Genomic DNA, 21,914 nt, shown 5'->3' on the forward strand with positions numbered 1-21,914 from the left:
TTGATGCACTTTCCAGTTTCAAAGAACAGTTAATTGATGCCTGGCATCCGATGTTCTCCAGCTTGTTGAGCTTTAACCATGAGCCGAAAAGCAATGTTACCATGTTGCTTGTATTCTGCAAGCTTTCTGTCTGAAGTTTTCAGCTTCACAGTTTCCATTGTTGAGGCCATAATCTTGAGCTTTAGATTCTTGATAGGATCAGAGAACCTGTCTTTTTCTCTAATCGTTCATTGATGAACTTCTCCTTCTCCTTTTCCCCCACTGTAATCGCACACATGACATCTTTCTCAACATCTCACCTCCCTGATTTGGATGTGGGAATGTTGGCAGACCTGGATATAACGTACATATCTCGTAAATTTACAACAAAGGTATTACAACTGTCATCATACAGAGCCTGAAATTGTTATACCTTTGACTTGGGGGTTCCGCAGGAACATGCAGCTGATCTCTTCTGACGAACTTTCACAGGTGTTGACTCCTTGAGTTTCCAGGATATCTGAACTTGAGGTTTTGCTTGTGGTTGATTAATGCTTGGATTATGTGTCATTGTACAGAGCCTGAAGTTCTAATTGTAGATGTCCAAGTCCAGCTACTCTCTTTGTCTTCAGTTCACACTTGTGACACAAATAGTCACATGGTTGTTTTGGATTGGTTCTCCAACCATAGCTGACAAGACTGTTAAGAGTTCTTCACGGTATGATTTAGCCGAGTTGAGCTTTATATACTTCTTGCAAGTTATGATCTGACAGTTGCATGCCATGCACCAATGTGCATGCTGCACTTGTACAGATGCCACTTCGTACCACAGACAGCAGCCACAGTTTGTCGCAACTTCTTCCTTCTTTTCATTTTGCCAAGGTTCTTCTTGCACGATTGATGCTTGCAAAGTGTGATGATACACTACACGACATGCAGCAATTTCACAGGGATTGTGATCAGCTGGCATTCTCACATGCTTTGTTATGTAAGCAAACCGTAGAACGGTTTGATTGATGGCATGTAATGAATATTCATGAACCACTTTAGTATGAACTTTTGACCCTGCATGATCGGGCGAACATATTTTGCTGGACTCTTTTTTATATCTCATATCACATTTCTCGCACTATCGCAATCTTCGGGTGTTACCCCCTTTATGGCTTGTTGTGTACACTGAAACACCACTACAAGTAAAAAGAGTACAGAAGCTAGACTAGGCCAATAGTTCTGAAATGGTGTGGCTTTTGTGCTTTTCAAACGAACGCAGCCTCTGTTGTACCCTGTGTTTGAGTACAAAGTCATATATATTGTGATGCATTGTGTGAATTTTGATATTTAATGGTTCAACGAAAGGTATTGCTGCTAAGGAGTTCATGAACATCATATTTTCCGGCCCGTTAAAGTGGACAATCTTTGAACAAAAAAGAAACTGAGAGCAAATTTCAATATCGAGTTTTCTATGTATTTTGTTGTCTCAAAATTCCCATGTTCACTACATTTGATTTGAAATATCTCTGAATGTAAAGCACGTCTTTGAATGGATTATACATCAAATTAAAGCTTAGAGACTGGACTAACTAAATACATCTTGTTAACAGAAAATTTGAAGAATCCAACATGTGGCTGCTTTTGATGTGACGGGTCACATTTGGTCTGTATAATCTCAAAGCGTTTGGACAGCTGTAAATCATTTAATAAGCTGTCAAAACTATAAGGAGAATATAATATTTCCCCTCGTATCATGTCACGTTTAGATGTATATTCCCCATAACTCTGGTTATAGATATATCAGGACAGGGCTCCACACTAACTTTTATTTTTGGTGGCCCAAAGGCAAACATCCGACCTTTGTTGGTGGCCCGATCAGGCCACCAAATTCTTCATTTCTGAAAATTTGGTGGCCCGACTTGCGTTTTTGGTGGCCCCGGACCACCGGGCCACCGTTAGTGTCGAGCCCTGGATATATATACAATGTACTATTATGGAATGGGAGGGAAATACTGGTGGCATAACAACATGTCACACATTCTGACAACAAAACAAATCACCACCACCATGATATCAGGCTTAAAATAACAAGAAAACTTTATTCTTCCCTCGCCTCAAGCGCCATCATCCCAAGCCTCGATCCATCTTCTCTTTCCAACGTGGGCCGAACAGGCCACACCCACTTTGCACAAATGCATATTCATGACAGTACTTAAACCAAACCCACTGAAATGAGATATGGAAACTGCATCTGCTTGGAGAGGGGAAACTTGGGGAAAGAGTCTTTGAATTTCATTTTCTATTGAAGTGGACTGACTTGATACAGTGTGTGGACAAAAAAAGAAAGAAAAAAAGATCGAAAACTATAACAAAGGATCGAAACTGTAACTGCTATCATGGGATCATTACGTTTTCTTGAAACTAGGGGAAACTCATTGAGCACATTCTGTTCATGATTACTTCATAGTATCGATGCTGTTACTGATTTTTCTGTTCAGATTTTGTAGGAGTTTCTTGCCCACTTTCATGCATCACGTGGGTGGAAATCCAAAGTCAAACAAGAATACATGGTGGTCAAGTTAACCCATTGACAACTAGTCCTGAGTATACTCAGGCATGTGCCAAAGGAAAATTTGTGTTGTACCAATATCAGCCCATCCTCAACATGAATGATAGTTTGCTCCCACTCCCAATTCATCTCAGACTCCTGAGTTAGTACAGTGAACTTTCCATGATTCCTCTTCTATCAAAATGTTGTTTCCTTGTATCACTGCAAATTATGCATAACTTGCCCTGTGATGACCTAGGTTGTGGAAGTATTCGTCATGCATGAAATCACAGAAATTTGAAGTGAACGATGAGGAAATTGAACCAGAGCCCGAGGATGAGCTTATGTGATGTGAATGCCTGATAACAGTCTTGCGTCAGGTTGGATTGATTTTGAATTGGGACACTTACAGTGCAATTTGATGAATATACAGTTTACAATCAGCAAATGTAATCTTTGTCTTTTGTTTCTCATGTATTTCTTTTTCTCGTCCGTTCTTTGTATATACTGTATTCATAATGTGTGTGGTTTGTTTTTTTCATGTGACAGTGTGGACCACTCTGACAACCAGCCTTTTGCTGTCGAGGGTGTTCCACCCCATGAGTGGAAAATAAACATTAAGTTGAATAGAATATACAGTATATATTAAATTCTTATACTAGTATCAAAGTGCTTGATGTCTAACCTTGGATGTTTATGTCTCCTTTATTTGTTTCATCTGGCGAGATTTCCCATTTAGTTGCATCGTACTGGTGGTTTTAGGTGTAATCAGGAAGGTGGTGTCTCTCCCACCTCCCTGGTGTAATGGAAGTGTGTTGACTATGGATGATAGTGGTATGTGCAACTTCACATGTGAATATGGCTCTCATTACAGTTGCAGGAAGTAGTGTTTGTCACAGACTTTCTCCTTCAGCTTTCTCTATCTTCCCCCTTTTCTTGTATACATGTATTTGCTCGTCCTCCTCCCCCTCCTTTTCTTTTCCTCCTTCTCCCTCTCTTTTACTTCTTCTTTTTCTTCAGCTGCTTCCTTTGCTTCTTCTCCTCCCTTTTTAGTTTCTCCGTATTTTGCTCATCGCTCCTCTCCTCCTCCTCCTCCTCCTTCTCCTTCTCTTCTTCCTCTTCCTCCATCTCCTTCTTCATCTGTGCATCTGTGACAGTGGACATAAATAATTATCTGATATGTCCACTGTCACAGATGCAAAGAAGGAAAAGAAGAAGAAGGGGAGGGAGAAGAAGGAGCATGATTTGGCCCACTTTAGGGTTTGTAATCACAATCACGATGACAATCATATGATGACTGGGGAGGAAGGGAGGAGAAGGCGAATCTGATTTCTGAGTGAAGGTGATGAGGATGATGATGATGATGAAGATGATGATGATGGTGATGATGATGGTGATGGTGATGATGATGATGAAGATGATGATGATGATGATGATAATGACGACGATGATGATGTCAGTGTACCACACGTGCACATTATACGTGAATGCCCTCTTGCTTTTTTGTTGATCTATTTTTCTGTGCCCATGAAACTAGTCCCCTCCCCCCCCCCCCCAAAAAAAACCAACAACAACAAACAAACAAACAAACAAACAAACAAACTATTCCGGTCACCTGGTCTAAACACAGGTTCATTCTTTGTTTGAATATGAATTCCATAAATTGTCACGTCGGGCAAGCTTATGCATTATGTCGCTTTGAAAACGAGTGAAGTGCCTAACCAACTGAGAAAAAAGAAAGGTCATCTGTACCAATGTGTACATGAGCTAATTACGAACTAGCTTATTCCTTAGAGCCCAAATCGTTGCAGTAAATGTATACATGCGTATGTGAAAAACTCATTCCAGAGAATAGCCTCTATTCACAAAAAAGAGAGAGTAAATTTATGCATTATCGGCATAAACCAAATATTTCAACACACCTCAAGAGGTGTGAATTTGAAGACTCCTACCCTACCTCTTCAGCCATGAAACAGAACACAGTTTTGGAATTTTCATCTTGGAATGGAACATCGACTTTGATCAAATTGTAATACAAGTGCGAACAATTTAAATGGCCGGTACAATGAAATTGATGTGCGAAACAAATTCACCTCATGCTTACGATAAAGATGCACATTAATTGCAGGACGAAACATTGCTAATGAATCTCAAAGACCTGTCTCGAATCAAAATTACCTCCGGCTTTTAATTAGAGATGTGCGGAAAAGGCCCACATCCTCGATAGTATCGAAACGCAATTAGGTCGACTTCAAGTCCCTCGCCTTTTCCCTGGATTTATATTAATGATGAGCTGTAACAGGGACGTTGCTCGTCGAGTGTCGGCGTTATAATTATCCCGTGATGACTTCAGCAGGCGATCGAGTCAATTCCCGCCCTCGGCCCTCGGGGATGTTGACTGTGTCGTACATGATCGGGACGAGCAGAGTGTGCGTGAGCTATGCTTTGTCATCGCGGGTTGAGATCACTGCGTGAAAGCCGCTGTAGGAAATCCTTCATTAAAGAAAAGCGAGAAATCTTTTGTTGTTGTCTTTTGTTGTTGTCGTCCACTGTGTTTCTCTTTGCTCTGATACTGATGAACACAAAGCGTTGTGTTGCTACTGGTATCACGAAGGAGGAGACGGGAACGGCGAAATAATCGCTATTCGTAGATCAATAAATTTGATATAAATCATGTCGTATCCAATATTGCCTTTCCTCACAGCTTGACCAGTGGTTTTCACTTTGCATGCAGGGCACATTTTGCTGACGAGACCGATTATTGTTGTTATTTTTTTTTAATCATTTTGAACTCGAGTCAGGTATTACTGCTAATCCTTACCAAGCTCGTTATCCCATACAAATCGATCCTAATAAAAAGTGGGACCCAGCTTTGATTACGATCGCTTTGTTTTACCTCGTTTTTAGATATCTCAGCCATTCCAAAAACCAATTTTCATCAAATAAACTTTGAATTCCTCGTAGAATCTTATGATCTGTACTATTTTGTAAGTGGTTTCTTGGCATCTCGCAAAAAGTTAAAAGCCCAATCCTCATCTCCACCAGTACTATACCATCCCTTTAACCCTCTTGGCGCCAACGGTTGAAAATTTCATTCAGAGCACACGCAATCAGATCACAAACGGTAACAACAGACTTACTGGCAGAAATGCGGACGATCGAATGGTGTATCTCATCTGTGGAGGTCCACATTACTTATATAGAAGTCACGTGTGTATGTCTCGGAGTTAGAATAAGACTGTGGTTAATGTATATGCCTGCCTGTCCGATCGGACACGATAAGCCATAAAGATGTATAGCCATAGATAAACGGACAGATGGCCGACAGGAAAGATAAATGTATGTATAGATATAATTATAATGTTACAACTGATGCCCAACTTTGGACGAGGGAGATGGTACCTCCCCGTCACCTCCCTGGTTACATCAACTCTAGCTACCTTTGCTATAAATGTCAATAGACTTGTTAAAGAGGTCGCCATTATTTTATTAGCAAAGTAACAATACAGGACATACCATGATAGCTCTTGCCTTGAAAATTAGGATGCCTCATTGTGCATGCTAATTATGAATCAAGTCTCCACGTGAACATTTGCTATGTAGTCATGCTGGTGCGGTAGAGTTTCTTCGCTCGTATACACTTCCCATTTTCTGTTCTCTAGATCTTTAAGCACGAGCTTGCATTCGTGTTCCTATAACTTCAGATGATTATAGTTATTTTGTGCAAATTTGCTTAACTGAGTTGTATGACACATTCATTTTCAGTTCAGCGACAATGAACCATTGATCGGTCCTCCGAAACTCGGTGTTTTGATTGGTTATTTTAACTGTAGTGATACACACACACACACACACACTCCCATATATATATATATATATATATATATATATATATATATATATAAGATGAAAAAGTAGAGTGGTAATGCATTTTGACAGTCCAACGGTGCTATTTATTCAGACCAAATTTTCGACGATACATTCGTCTTCCTCAGGGTCGATAATGACAATTCTGAAAGTAAACAATTGTCATTGTCTACCCTGAGGAAGACGAATGTATCGTGTCGGTGGCATTAAAAAGAAAAAAATCTCCCCTATTCCTTTATTGATATAGATTATGGATCGATTTTTGTAAGTTTTAATGTGTTCAACATCACTGAGCTCTAAATCTAAATTGACAAATGACAAAAACAACGCAGCGAGGTATTGAGTAGTTGGCAATATGATATCACAACATACAGACGTAGTGCCGTCACTAATGGATCTTCCAGCGTATATTCGTCTCGGCGCAGAAGATTAGAACAGACCCCAAGATGATCCAATCTCGCCTGCTAAAGTCGTGAGATTTCGGCGATGAATATAATAACGGAGACGGATGAAACAAAGAGAAGAACACAAAAGCTTGGCTTCGTTTTATGTTTATGTATAGAACGTTTATTTTGTCTTTGAATCAATTTTTGAAGTATCCAGTTATTCAAATAAGTAATAATTTACGTTTAGTATAATTATTGATATCTAAATCGTGATTTTTTATTCACTGTTATTCAATTATCAATTCAATTATATCTTTCAACATGACAGAATTAGAGAAAGATGGACAGAGAGGGGGAGACATCAGAGATATTATATTATACATACTAACAAACATAATCATACATTCACGCATATAAATACAAGAACAATACAAACAAAAGACAAGATTAATGGAATGACCAAAGGGTGTGTTTGTGCGTTAAAAGTGTGTTGGGAGCCCGTTAATGTTATTTTTCTTACCCAACTTCGGGAATTCTCGCTACAGTCAAAAGATAACTTTTTTTTTTTTTTAGGAGCGGCGTAACATTCTTAGGGGGGGGGGGATCAAGGTGGTCCACCACCCCCCCCCCCCTTAGACGGAGAAGAATCTCCACACGGAACCCTCTAAAAGTAACGATTTTTTGCGATATATTTTTTTTTATTTATTTCTAGGAGCAAGGGGGGGGGGGGGTGATGCGCCCAGCCCCTGTGCCCTCTCCATTCCCCTACCCCTGCCCTTATATCCTCGACACATAAATAATGCTATTATAGAGATGCGTGAAACACACAGTGTACACGTTACCGCACATGACTCGAAAACATCACGGCACTCTCCCTGAAACGAATGCCTCGTACTTCACAGACCAAAATCATCTTCGAACGCTGTTTTGTATCACACTATAAAAAGACATCCCTCTTCGCTATTGCCTCATAGAATTCTTCTTGTAATGCGCCAAAACCAGTTTATCGCAGACGACAAAGACGCACATACATGCTTGCTTCCGGGACATATAATCTGATAATTATCTGGAATGAAATCTTTATCGCGGCGCCTGGTTCGCGCCTGCAACCATACAGCTACGAACGCTGGAACACTGCATACATCAAGACAGGCAAGCTCTGTTTGATGTAAATTGATTTTTGTTGTTTACGCTGAAAACTATTACAGGCAGGCACTGTCATACTTTCTCTATAGGGGGATATCTTGTAAATCGATGTTTTGATCCCATATGTGACTTGTGACGATATTGGCCTTCGTTACTTAATTATTCTGCACTGCAGACAAAACTGAAAAAAAAAAAACAACAACAACAAACAAACAACTGCTTGATGTGCAGTGATAAAGATGCTTAGGCCTACTTCTTGATCGTCCAGGCTATCGTATAGCTGAAACAAAATGTTGACGATAGAAGTCAGTTTGTAAAACTAAGATTTATGTTTATCGTGCATGGAAAAAGAGATCACGTACATCACTTCCCTTAACATGCACGTGAGGATGAGCAAGCTCTTTTTGCTTGAAGTTATGTCAGCACCGAGTACACAACGTATCTCATCCTTTGCCATGGTAATCCATTTTGATGTGCGTATGGTATGACATCTTCTTTAACAGCAGATAAATACAGTAGTTTTAAATGACATTTAGCTCGATTAACGTTTTCCAAGAACAAACGTAGATAGCTGGAAAACAATGTAATTTAGTTCGTTCTCACAATATACCAGTTTTACAAGTGCCTGGCCTGTGTACTTAACCAAATGATAAATGGAGAGAAAGTTACGTTAAAACAAGAAGCGAACGACCGACTGCTTGTCGATTAATGTGTGAGCGAAATCCTACTAAATAATTACTACACAAGTATATGTGAGGTGCACACAGTAGCCAAGTTCATAATGGTCGTACACATTTCCCATTACTGTGTCATTGCGCTAAGAATGTCATTAATCTGTAACAGTTATTTCGATTCATCTACTAGTATTGGGCCAGTTTACTAGTTTTCAGTAGAGTACCAAAGTGATGAAACACAGTCTCTGTTTTTATAGCTTTGGTTGGAACCAGATGCGCGCATAAATACTCGGGCCATATGCAGATGAGGTTGTTTAGAACCAGTTTCCATGGCGATGAATGGCTATGACATCACACGATGGTACTCTATTCGTTTCGAGTTCTCGTCAAGGTACGATCATTTAATCTTGATGCAGATGCCTTTGTTGGGTATACTGTTCTCGGGGTCTCCGTCGTAAGTGATGAAGCACTGGTAACCAGTGGGACATTCCAGGAGCGTCCCGTCTCCTTCGTCGAACGTTGACGTGCTGCATGACTCCACTTCCGGTTGACCCCGGAAGAAGATCCGCCGCAGGACACAGGCGAGAAAAACAATACACAGGAAGGATGAGTTTGAATAAGAGCACGAGAATTGGTGTGATGTTTTGTCAAATACACACAACTGGGACAAATCAATATAAAATGCTACAAATTTGAATTGTACTCTTCGACACGTTTTGTTTGGAAGTTAAATCATCAAACATTGCGCTAAAAGTGCTTTGCGACACAATGGATTTTGACTCTTTTTGTCTGCTGAGTCATCGTGCTATTCTTTTTTTTTTTTTTTGTCACGTCTAGCAGCCATTTTGTACCACATTCTATATTATAGTGCGGATACGCAGACCCCCTCCCCACCCCCACCCCCCCCCAAAAAAAAGTCACAATAGGCTGCATATTGCGTTGATTTGGTCCAACGAAAAGCTATAACTTTTGTGTTCCCTTTAAAAAACGTCCTTTATAAGAAAAGGGACGGGTAAACTGCTTGTAAAGCAGTGTCGGATTGTGGACAATGTACAGCGCAATAATGTGGTAAATGTAGGATTGAAAAGGGAATATTGAATGCGACAACCACTTTGTCCCTGACGCTAAATTGGGTTGAAATTGGCGGCTGGTCGTGGAAGCCTGAACGGAAGACAGAATCTCTCGGGATTGTACACAGGTAAAAATCGGAAAGCAAATACCGGCATGCTAAAGAGTTTGAGTACAAATGGCTGTAAAATTATGACTGACGTGAAAGGGTCACCAGAATGGCAAGTGAGGATGGAGAGAACAGGGAGAAAGCATTAGTGGGAAGGTCAAACAGGACCAGCAGGGAACTCGAAAGAAAGAAAGAAAAAGAAAAAGAAAGAAACAAAGACATAGCAGGCCTTTTAACAATGTAAGAGGGGTGCAAGTCACGATCTCGACACCCACGAGTCGAACAGACCACGAGTCATACTGACCACGAGCTAGAACAAAGTCCACCAGCTCGACATCAGCTAATATAGGCCTACGAGCTAGACTAAAGGCAAATAAGGCCCATGAGCTCGACACTAGGCAAAAAAGGCCGCCAAAGCTCGACATTTCATCACGGGGCTTAATGTGCGCCGTGTCGAGCTCGTGGGCTAAATTTCCTATCAGTGTCAAGCTCATGGACCTCATTTGCCGAGTGTCTAGATCATCATGGGTCTTTTTTTACTTAGTGTCTGGCTAGTGGGACATTTTTTTAATGTCTAAGCTCCTAATCATTGGTGTCAAACTCTTGGGATGATATAAAAATGTCATTATGGTTAGTACGGTATAATACCTGTGTGGGTCTCCTCCGGACCTGGAACGAGCCATGCGTTACCTGATTGGGAGAAAGATATAATGAAAGCCTCTATACAGGTGTATTCATGTTTGTAAAGTATGGCCAAACCTGTGGATAGGTTCTACATTAATAGTATGAAGCACAATGAAAAAAATGAGAACTATTGCCGGTTCGCTGGTTTCAGTTTACTTGTATTGAAAAAAAAAATTAACATTTTGTACAATCGGAGCGGTGGAACCACCTCTGTAATGTTTTCATAGACATGGTGTTGTAATTTTCTCACAGCGTATTATATATACACAAATTAATTTAGGTCGAAATCGCTATGAATTTGATATTCAAATTTGCACAGCAAACATATTCTCTGGCAATTACTGCAGTCAAAATAGAAATTGCTAACAGAGTGGTGTGATCCATGAAAATTAACTCGGTAAAGGAAAAGCAGAATGAGATTGGTGTACATTGAACATGTTGCACGTGCACATTTCAGATGACAAGTATATGCCCTAAAGGATCAGTTTCATATGATTTCAATTAGTCTTGACATATTCTTCTCTCACTTACCAACTAAACACAGATGCTATTTCATTTCCTTTACAGTATTTCCTTTAAGGTAGGCTTACAGTTTTGCAAGACATTACCCAAGAGGACATCTGTGTCCTATTTTCAGTGTCGTCAACTTTTTTTCGTCTTGTCTTTTGAGCAAGAAGACTTGGAAATTGTTGGCAATGGCAAGCCAGAAGCAGAATTACACGATTAGTTTCGACAGTTAGGAAAATAACAAGAGACGATTGAAGCCTCATTTCCCCCGCTCTTACCTATATAGCTCACCTATCTCTTATTACTTCATTGAAATCAAAGGTAGGCAAAATCATTGCATGAAGCTTTGATATCTGTGATGCCAAGCAGGTACAGATCCACTGATATCAAGGGGTACACCACACCCTCATGCGACGCCTTAGTTGTTACTATTGTTTAAGTCGTACTGAAAAGGAGATCTGAAGCGTGCAAAGCGGCCCATAATCCGCAGAAAAACATAATCAAATAAGATGATCCCAAGAGAAAAAAGGAAAGAGAAGCTGGTGATGAAAATGATGTTAACGATGAATACTAATGACAATAATCTTGACATCAATCACTGATCAACAGTAGTGATGTTATTAAGGACGGAATCCTGCAGTGTTGGCAAGACTCTTTAAAATGGTACGGTCATCGTCTGAGGCTTAACGTTGTCATTGGCATTGGTGGTTTGCATATTTTATATTCACAATGTTCATAGAAGTTTGAAGTGGTATATAATTATGTTCTTGGGCCCTGTTGCATTAAAATTGAGAGCAAGCATACATCACAAATCAAACATGAGTCTCTGAATACTCAGTTCTGATTGAATGATACCTGACTTATGCTTGATTATCTTCTTTTCATGCTTGACTGTATTTTTTTTTTTGTTGCTTGATTGATTTTCTTGCTTGATTGATTTTATTTTTCTTTCTCGATACCTTACTGTATCTTTATAATCTTATTACAATAATCATGCTTGATTGCATCTTTTATGCAGTCTGGCCCTGGTTGGGTTTAATACCAGAAATACCACTTTATCTACCCACTGATCCCAAAACAGCCAGTTTGCGATTACCTTTTCATTTATTTTCTAAGTCTAGTCACTTCACTCGTTTTCAAAGCAATGTAATGTATGTAAGTTTACCCGATATAACATGTCATGGAGATCATGAATAAAGAATGAACTTGCGTGGACCAGGTGACCAAAATCATGTACCATTTAATATCAATGCTTTTGGGGAAGCGTCTGTGCTCTGAATGCATTGATATACTTTGTATATTATCATTGCCAAATACAACCCTCTAATTAACATTTTGTCGCTGTCCGGTGGATGTGCTGGCAAGCACCTTTTATAAGGATCACATAAGTATTGTTTAGCTTATTTTATTCGTCCACTTGTACAATTTTGTACAAATACTAAAAAAACAAACGTAGTAGATTCACAGTAATTTAATTCTGAAAGTGACAAAATAAGAGATATCTAATTTTACTCATAACATAATATAGACATAAAGGTACATGAAAGAAGCAAACAAATACGTGTGAACATTTATATATTTCAAGGTACAAAATGGAGGAGACCGTCGTCAAGAAGCGGTGTGCTTGATTTGGATGAGGATACCAAATACTATGAAGAAACATTATCACGAAAATATAAGGAGTGAAAAAAGAAGAATATTACCTGACGTCCTCTGTCGTCTTGGTTCCGTCAACCAATCAAACACTGCAGTTACGGAATGGGAAGGAACATCGATTCTTGTTAAATATGATCACTAATCAAATTTCAATCAAATGTTAAAACACACTATAAAGATGCACTCCATTTTTCAAAGTTCATCGTGCGAATGCGAGTGCGACTCGGCAGTGGAAGATGAAATTTTCGATTTTACAAAAAGTAATGTAATGACTTTGACGAGAAGGGGCGGGGCTGTAAACATAAAAGTTGGAGGCTTCGGAGACTCAAAATAACTGTCCAAGACACTAGACGCTAAAATTCATATATCACGTATAGATTTCACTTGTGACGAAAGACTATTTGCGTGGTCTTGCTCACCTGGCGGAGGTTGCACTGGGTTCATGCAGGTGTAGCGGCAGCCGTTGTAGCAACATTTCTGATCCAGCGGGCACACCCTGTCGGAGCGACACACGCACTGTGAGCAGGCATCCGGTGGAATCTGCGCCGATGGAGGCGGGCATCTGCCTTGATGGCGCCTCGGTAGGAGACTTTGGATCTACAGACAGAGAAGTTCATGCAAAATAAAATTTGTTTCTTTAAATGTAGAACAAATGTACACCAAAACTGAAAATGAAACGCCACAATGAGACTCGTGTGCACATTTTTTATTCGTCTTACAATCGTACTTTGTTAAGCGTTCATAGAAATGGATTTGTAAGGTCTGTTTTAGGAAACTCATCATGAATGTGCATTTTCCATGGATATCTAACTAAAGTCAAAGGGAAAGAACTTATAGCATGGACAAAATCAGTTTGAAAGAATGCACAGAAAAAAAGCATGGAAGGATAAAGAAGTATATATTACACAACCCCTTGGCAGGATGAAGGGCTCTGGGTTCGTGAATGTTATTCTCGGGACGATTTGTGTCTTTCGGAAGTCATCTGCGTTTCTTTTGATTAATCGATTTCAGGAAATGCAGTTCTCTTCTATGAATGCAATTTTCTGCTAAATGCAGAGTACACTGCTTTACAGCTATACAGGTTTTTCACACAACGAAATGAATAACATGAAGTTGGCAAGCGAGACACCTCTGCCCGGATCTGCTGTCTTGAAGAGTAACATAACTCCTGACAACTTCCCCTACACTCTGATACTCTGGTCATACGAGATGTCCGGTAATATTTTTACGCTTGATGGACAACTATCCCTACACTTTGACTCCCTGAACATCCGAGATGCCTGGTAATATCACTCTTGACGGACAACTATCCCGACACAATGATTCACTGGACATCCGAGATGTCCGGTAACATCACGCTGGATGGACAACAGCCCCTGGAGAATTATCCCCTGGAGATTGCGTGTATACTGGATTGTATCGTCACCGGCCCTCAGCCACACCCCGGATGTTCTCTTTGTAGGCGATAAGGCTAGCAAAAAGCAGACGGCGCTGCAACAGAAACTTCCTCTCCTATTCATCTTGCTCCAACTCCACTTCCCACAGCCACCCCCTCCCCGCAATGAATCAGCAACCTTAGGATGACCATGATTATAACAATTCTCTAAAACTAAACTATCACAAAACCATTTCACATGGATAACTCATGGGAAAAGCAGAAATGAATAGGTGCAGAGATGCAAAAGAGAAAAAGGTAACAAAGAAGGTAAACGTATTTTGTTTTTGAAGAGAGAAAAGCATATTATAGGTGCCTAGTTCCATCTCAAAAGAAGATATAACCAAGGTAAAGTTCATGCAACAGTCTTGTCCATGATGGAAAAATAAAAGCTACACACTAATTTCGAGCGAGGCTCTATAATGAAATATAAATGTCAGTTGTTTTGTTTTTCTTATTGCTGTTTTATATTTTTCTTTGAAATGTTTATTTTGCTATTGTTTTCATTCATAACCGAGAATGGCCACGCCCATAATCTCTGGACATCATTTTGATTGGCAGTCCGTGAGGTGATTGACAACGAGAGGGCGCGAACAGTTGTGAGGCGGAAGGTGAACTTTTCAACCGTCTGCCGCTGTGCTTGGATCTCTACGCAGGTGGGGGTATCGGATCAGGAATGTCGTCACCCTCGGTAACCTTCTCGTCGAGACAGCGATGAGTGGCGTCATACGCTGTCGTAGCCCCTTCGTCTCTCCCCCTCCCCCCCCCCCCCCCCAACTCTTCCTTCCACAGCTCTTACAGTTAACACTTCGGGGAAATTTAAAGAAAAAAAAACACGTAAACAGTTTTTTTTTTTTTATAGAAATGAAGTACAGCTATAATAACATATCTCTTTAATTTCGTCTTTCTTGTTTGAAAGTTTGTCGTCTTTTCTTGTCTACCTTCTGGTGCGTGTAATATCCAGCACATTATTGTTTCTAATGTGATTTTTTTTTGCATGTCAGCCTTCAAAAGAGTGTTTGGCCAACTTCTTGCAACCTATATCTTTGCGTGTGTGTGTGTGTGTGTATGTATGTGTGCTTGTGTGTGTTTGTGTGTGTGTGTGTGTGTGTGTGTGTGGAGGGGTAGCAACACAAATTGTACTTCGTTGAACTGTAAAAATGTGTTCTATGTATCCGAGAGTGGAAGATTCGACGAGTCGTAACAGACAAAATATATAAACAGCAGACATAATTCCTCGTGTAATCGAAGCTCTTTCATTTTCGAATGTCAAGTTATTAGAACATCTTTTTTTTTTTAACTTGCTTGCTTCATGCCCTTAGATTCATGCTTCATGCCCATTAGATTACTAATGCATGCCCATTAGATTACTAATGCATAACATGCGAAACCTATAGGGAATTTGCCCCTCATTGTGATTTTTCTACACACGAAATAAATGCATTACAGCAACGTGCTTCTTAAAAGTCACATTTTGAGTAATCTTTTGTATGAGAACCGTGATAAGAATGCCGAAATAAACCACGACGAATTTCTCACATTAAAGAAGATGCCTTGTGCGTTTTAACATTCCGTATCAACGATATCATTCCCTTTTACGATCATGATTACAGCATCTGCATATATTGTACGATGTATTCAATTTCCAATTGCATTGAAGTATAAACCATACCTGAAATAACGAGAGAAGAGCATCAATTTCACAAGGTTGCTAATCTAACATTACAAGCTACAGTTTCGGGATCGTATTGATTGAAAAAAAAAAGAATCATTAGTGTCCAAAATCATCTGAAGTTGCGATGGACTTCACAACATGACACGTGTGTTGTTATTCTTTAGTTTTTATAATTCGCTTGTCTGTAATTTCATCTGACTGTCATTTAAACCAGACCAAGTAATTCTCTCTTATACAGAGTGCTCAATCAGAAGTATGCCCCCACGATGAAATGCGCTTGTTCAAGTTTTCTTGGCGCGTTTTCAATCCATTCATGATTCCACGCACTAGCGTTTTCAAGCTACTTGAAACATTGCCAAGCAAATGGAGGATTTTTTTTTTTCTCTCGCATCAGAAGCGATCATTGTTAGCGTGGCAATAAGATTTTATACAGAAAAAAACACACACCAAAGAACGGCTATGATACTCGCGCCAAGTTTGTTTAGGTCTACTTTTATTAGTCACGACACAACGTCAATCGCAATCTTGTCCAAGTATGCTCAAGCACAACCAGAGTTCACCGTACAGCTCGAGTCCTTCAGATTTTCAATACCACCTCTCCTGCCAAGATTTATATTGTGGAAGCGACCTGTACACCAGGTGACTATACTTTGATCCAACTGCCCGACTTTCTGTGGCACAGATTTTATGGTTACAAAGTCATTAAAACTTTATTTTCATCTAATGCCTTACGTAACATGCAGTATTAATACACAACAGTAAGGCAGTAATCTACATGCTATTACTGAAATATCGATATAAAAGGGGAAATGATTGATAACAGTTTTGGTATAAATGCTTTCGCCATACTATGCAATTACTTCATCTCGAGGTTTTACATCTATTTGGCTGCTTGCGCCAAATACAATACCTAATTCACCTCGAGGTTTTACATTTATTTTGGCAAAATTACAAGTGTGAAGCTTGTTTTTCCACTAAGTCTGAATACTTGGAGGACAATTCACTTGAGAAGGTCCAAAGCGATTGTTTCGTCCATGGCATAATCCACTGAAATAACGTCGCTCTCAAAATATACAAAGAAAGGACTGAAGGAATGCTTGTTTTGCACGTTATATTTTCTGAAACACGCTTAGACAGCAGAACTCGTCGGTCGGTCATATAGCATGCTTCAGTGGGCAAAAGCATGTATTAGCTGCAAGCTTATTTGAGACATCTTCTATTTGTCATCGTGGATAATTATACTCTCAAAGTCGGTTAGAGACAATCCGTATTTTTCTCTTCGAAGTCTCAACGGTCAGACTTTTAAGTGTGGAGATGAAGTTTTAATGGTGATCTATCAAGTTTTCCGATGGCTTTAGTGCGGATTACCGAAATTCGGATTTATCTAGGTATGGGAAGACGACGAAGACCACATTGTCGTCGTGCTGCGTCACGAGTTAGGCAAGTGATGTCCGCCATTTTGATTTTCACCCTGTCGGTGCTAATCACGAGTGGTACAATTATCTTCTTCGAAGATCGTCAAAACGTTCCCCTCCATCTCCAATATCCGGTGCATTGCGGGGCAATTTTGGCGGGAGATCCGTGGGAGCTGGATGTGGCGGAATCCTTCCTCCAGGAGGTGGCATCTATGACGTCAGACAATCGCATCCCGATGCCTTCCGATGGCGATGTCAGCGATTACACGTCAGATTGTAACTTCTTCCGAAACGAGCGCGCGTATCCGACCACGCCAGCGTCGCGTGAGGAAGCGAACTTTCCTATTGCGTACATTCTTGTTGTACATAGAAACGCTGCACAACTTGAATTGCTCCTGAGGAGCTTGTATCATCCACAGAATGTCTACGCAATCCATCCTGACCCGAAATCGTCACCGGAGTTTCAGGCGGCCGTTCGGAACATCGCCATCTGCTTCGACAACGTGTTTGTCTGTTCGCAGCTCGAGGAGGTCCAATACGGAAGGCACTCGAGATTGATGGCCGACATCCACTGCTTGCGAGACCTACTCGAACACCGCATCAAGTGGAGGTATGTCCTCAACCAGTGCGGCGAGTCTTTCCCATTGAAAACCAACCTCGAGATCGTCCACCAACTGAAGGGCTATCACGGGCTAAACGACGTCGAATCATACCCTATGTCAGTAAATAAACTGCGGCGATTCTTACGATTTGATCACGACAAGAACATTCCTGCAAGTAAGCGTATAACCCAAGAGCCTCCACCAGGGAACATAGCTTTGTTTTCTGGCAACGCGTATAACACTCTCACGCGGCAGTTTGTGGAGTATGTCTTGAGAGAGGATATTCCACGGAGATTTCTAGAGTGGCTCAGGGACTCCTGGTCCCCTGACGAACACTACTGGGCAACACTGAATCGCCTGCCCGACGCTCCCGGTGGGACAGAAGGGAGCACCATGGAACTCACCACCTATGTGAACTGGAGGCAGCACCAACGTCAGAAGTGCCACGGAGCATACGTCCACCACCTGTGCGTCATGGTGACCGCTGATCTACCGATCCTTGTTAATATGCCGCACATCTTCGCCAATAAGTTTTACTACCAGGAGGACCCCATCGTCCTCCAGTGCCTTCAGGAAAGGCTCCTTACGAGGACAAGTCAGAACCGCCTATTCTGACAGGATTTGATATAGATCGTGTAGTCCTCTGCAGGACTACTGGCAACTTCATCAGAAAGAGTGTTTCCGCGAATAATCGACAGTATTGAAATATTTCAACTTGAATATTAGATACTACTCTGTAAAAGAGGCAATTTTTCGCGCACTTCGCGCAACCAGAAACTAGCGCGAAAATAAAAGCACACGTATATTTTTGCTTGTCATGACATGTGTTCCAGTAGTTGATGTCTTGATTCCGCGGAATCTCATCTTAACTGGCCGAGCGCGAAAAATGAGTCGCGCGAAAATATCCACTTTTACAGATAGTGTTAATAAGGCTGGTTCGTCATGTTATCTATTGGTATTCCTCGATCCATCCTGCTCTTTCCGATAATTAATGGCTGATCTTCGAACGGTAACTATCCTATAATGGCTAATCATTCTCCACATAGAAGGAGTTAAGGGTTTTAAAACTGTGACTGCTGCAAGGCATTTCGAGAACAAAATTACTTTCTATGTAAGCTTCCAGGCACATTAGAATCATATGGTTTATGAAGCAACGGATATACTACAAATATTTAGCAGAAGATTATGAAGAGTTTGATCGCAATACAAATGAACTTTATTGTTATTAATTTGATACGTGTGATCACAGCTGTTAAAACAAAGAAAATTGTGGGAAACTATAGGACATTAGGCATAATGTATTATATGAGCTTTAGGAATAGTCCTTGTTATGAAATGAGTGAGACATTACTGGAAAGGTCTTATTTTGTTCTGTCTGATGATGGACATAATTTGAAATGTTCAGAAATGGCGCTTAGCCCATTTTGCAATCAAAATTTCATTTTTATGCCATCAGAATGACACTTCCTTTACATAGACTATACACACACTTGTCTAATCTAGTCTTTTAGTACTACTTCAAAGGCACAGGGGGTCTAAGTTGGGTCTCGCAAGTTTCAATCTGGTATTAACCACATGGCAATGATGTGAAAATTGTGACATCTGTAAGACGAGTTTTTATCAATACTGCATCGAGATCGAGTTTTTATCAATACTGCATCGAGATCGAGTGTTTACTGAGAAGCAAGGAGGACCGATGTATTGTAAGATTAGTTCAAATCTGTCACTCTTATATATCCGTGATTGAGTTGGCGCGCCATATATACCTCTCTTTCATCGGTCTACTCGTTTTTCCAAAGTGGGAGGGTAAAAGGACGACGTTCACGAAATAAAACTTGTACCGTTGACGTGTTTTAGTTTTATTTGGGGACGTCAAAACTTCCTCAGTGGTCGATCTCCAAGGGGGGTTGGAAATTGTCACAACAAACAGATAAAAGAAGTGCGTGATGTTTGGAAGCTAGTCCCTCCGTCTGTATTCTACCATCGATCTTCTTTAGCCGAGCGTTTATTTTCGAAAGTGACGGCGTTGCGGCGACATTATATCTCGAAGAAAATGAACATGACATTTTTACAGCCCATATGTCAGAAACTCCGTATTTCACCTGTTATTGTATCCTCTTCCCGAAGACACATGGAGCCGATGTGTACAATTTGCTTGTTTAGTAAAAACAGTAACACTTCTTATGGTTTACCGGCAAGTCTAGTCGTAAATATGAAATGACATTTTAATGTTGGTCATAAAGTATCGATGACATTATAGAATTGACTTTTCTCAACCAAACAAAATGACAAAACTTTCATGAATATAACATTTTCATCAATATTATTTGTGTGATATATACCTTATATTTTGTTTCACCTTATGTTGGATGGAATGAATGATAATTAAATTGAATCGAAATGACCCAAAATCACATCGAAATAAGAAAGTTATGTAACTGTAAGTTCTACTTTTGCCCCCAAATTGTTAATTTTTGCAACCATACAGGCAAAAATATTAAATGATATACAATAAAAAGAAAAGATAGTGATATTGGCGCTCTATTCTTACATTGGTTTTTACACAAGAATATTATTCCAAGAGATACATATTTTTGTTCAGTAAATTGGCACTTATAATCCTTTTCATATATACACTACGAATCATCTTTGCTGCAAAACTATAATGTTATATTTTAATGTGGAGAGTGCAATATTATTCTCATCAATTGGTTTCATGTTAAAAAAAAGTCAACAGCAGACTTGTCTAACACCTCGCATCCTCCGACTTGTGCACGCGGTAGCTACAAATATCTGACGCGATATTCTGGTGTAAACTTTCAAAACTGTAAAATTACATATTCCTTCCTTAACGTCCGAAATTAAAAGAAACATGTATGTATCATTGTTTTCTTCTGATTTTATTCTATTTGTCAAGCCAACTTGACAGTGTCGCAGAATTGCACTGTAATGATTCTTTCAAAGCGGTATATGATTTGAATACGGGTGTGAGTTTTTAATTTGAACAGCGACAAATTCCAATACTTCATGTTCTCAATGTGACCGTGGATGGGCGCAACCACTGACTGAAAATAAATAAGAAAATAAACTCAAATTCGTGAAATCAAAAATGGGTGGAATGTTATGCTGTCATAATTATGTCTATACTGAAGAATTAAGTCATAAATTGAGGCCGAGATCCTACGTGATTTCGCTATAATGGCAGTTCTCTTACGTCCCGTGCAGAACTGAATCGTTACAGCACCAGAGCTTTTAGTCACATCCCAAAGAACTAAGCATGTCAATTTTACCATCTTCAGGAAAAAGCTGTGACTTTCAGAATATTTTTGGCATGGTGTACTTCATGAAATAGGAGGACTGAAATTTCATTTCACACGCTAAAAAAAAAGTATCTCATTGTACATGATATTATTTCCAGTGACGTTATATAGCACTAGAAGTGGGCATGATCTTTTAATGGTTCCCATATGTTTTACGATTTTCTGACTTAAATCATAAATATTTTTATTGTTTTGTTTTGGAGAAAGTATACCGGCCCTGCCTTCTCAACCCCATACCCGTTCCCCCCCCCCCCCCCCCACCGCCACCGACACCGTTAAGGGGAAGTTGACCGACATTATATTTGAGAGTGTTCTGAGACACTTTTGCAGTTGCAGCACAATCTTTGTTTTTATGAACAGCATTTTTTATTCAGAATTACATTTGTTCGAATGCTCTTTTAATCGCCACAGTAATAAAACATTCTCAATTCAATATTCAATCTAAACATATTTCATTTTCCTTCAACAGTAGACAAGAAATGATACAAAGTATACATCCGACAGATTATATTTGTAAGAAGTTAAAGTCATAAAGTATGATACAAAATATGCGTATCATAAAAGAATACAAAGTATATGTTCAGTTGTGCTGGGCGTTCTGAGAGTGGTTGACAAGTGCTCTGCGATCAGCTCTATACGTGAATGTTTTCAAAACCACTTACTGCTTAAAATGTTTTCATGACTATGCATATACGCAGCTTTGTATAACATGTTGAAACTGGTAATGAGACATTTGTATGGATCATTTTGGTCGAGACGATTTATTCTCTTCGGTTTCACACGAACGGATGAAACATATCTGAATGAAAAGAACACGAGTGTGGTTTCGAACGATCGAGTAGGTGTGACATT

At 39.9% G+C, this 21,914-nt stretch overlaps 1 protein-coding gene across 1 annotated transcript in view; it reads right to left on the minus strand.

The window, feature by feature from the left end:
- Positions 1-7,337: 7,337 nt before the first annotated feature.
- Positions 7,338-21,914, minus strand: part of LOC140238911 (WAP four-disulfide core domain protein 1-like) — a 51,477-nt gene continuing 36,900 nt past the window's right edge. Inside the window, exons 2-5 of the mRNA XM_072318808.1 lie at positions 13,035-13,212; positions 12,663-12,704; positions 10,417-10,458; positions 7,338-9,131 (exon numbers count right to left, since the gene is read on the minus strand). Coding sequence (XP_072174909.1) covers positions 8,989-9,131; positions 10,417-10,458; positions 12,663-12,704; positions 13,035-13,212 — 405 coding nt within the window. The 3' untranslated portion in view covers positions 7,338-8,988. The remainder of the gene's footprint in view (positions 9,132-10,416; positions 10,459-12,662; positions 12,705-13,034; positions 13,213-21,914) is intronic.

The sequence above is a fragment of the Diadema setosum genome, chromosome 15 (genome assembly GCF_964275005.1).
Source record: "Diadema setosum chromosome 15, eeDiaSeto1, whole genome shotgun sequence".
NCBI lineage: Eukaryota > Metazoa > Echinodermata > Echinoidea > Diadematoida > Diadematidae > Diadema > Diadema setosum.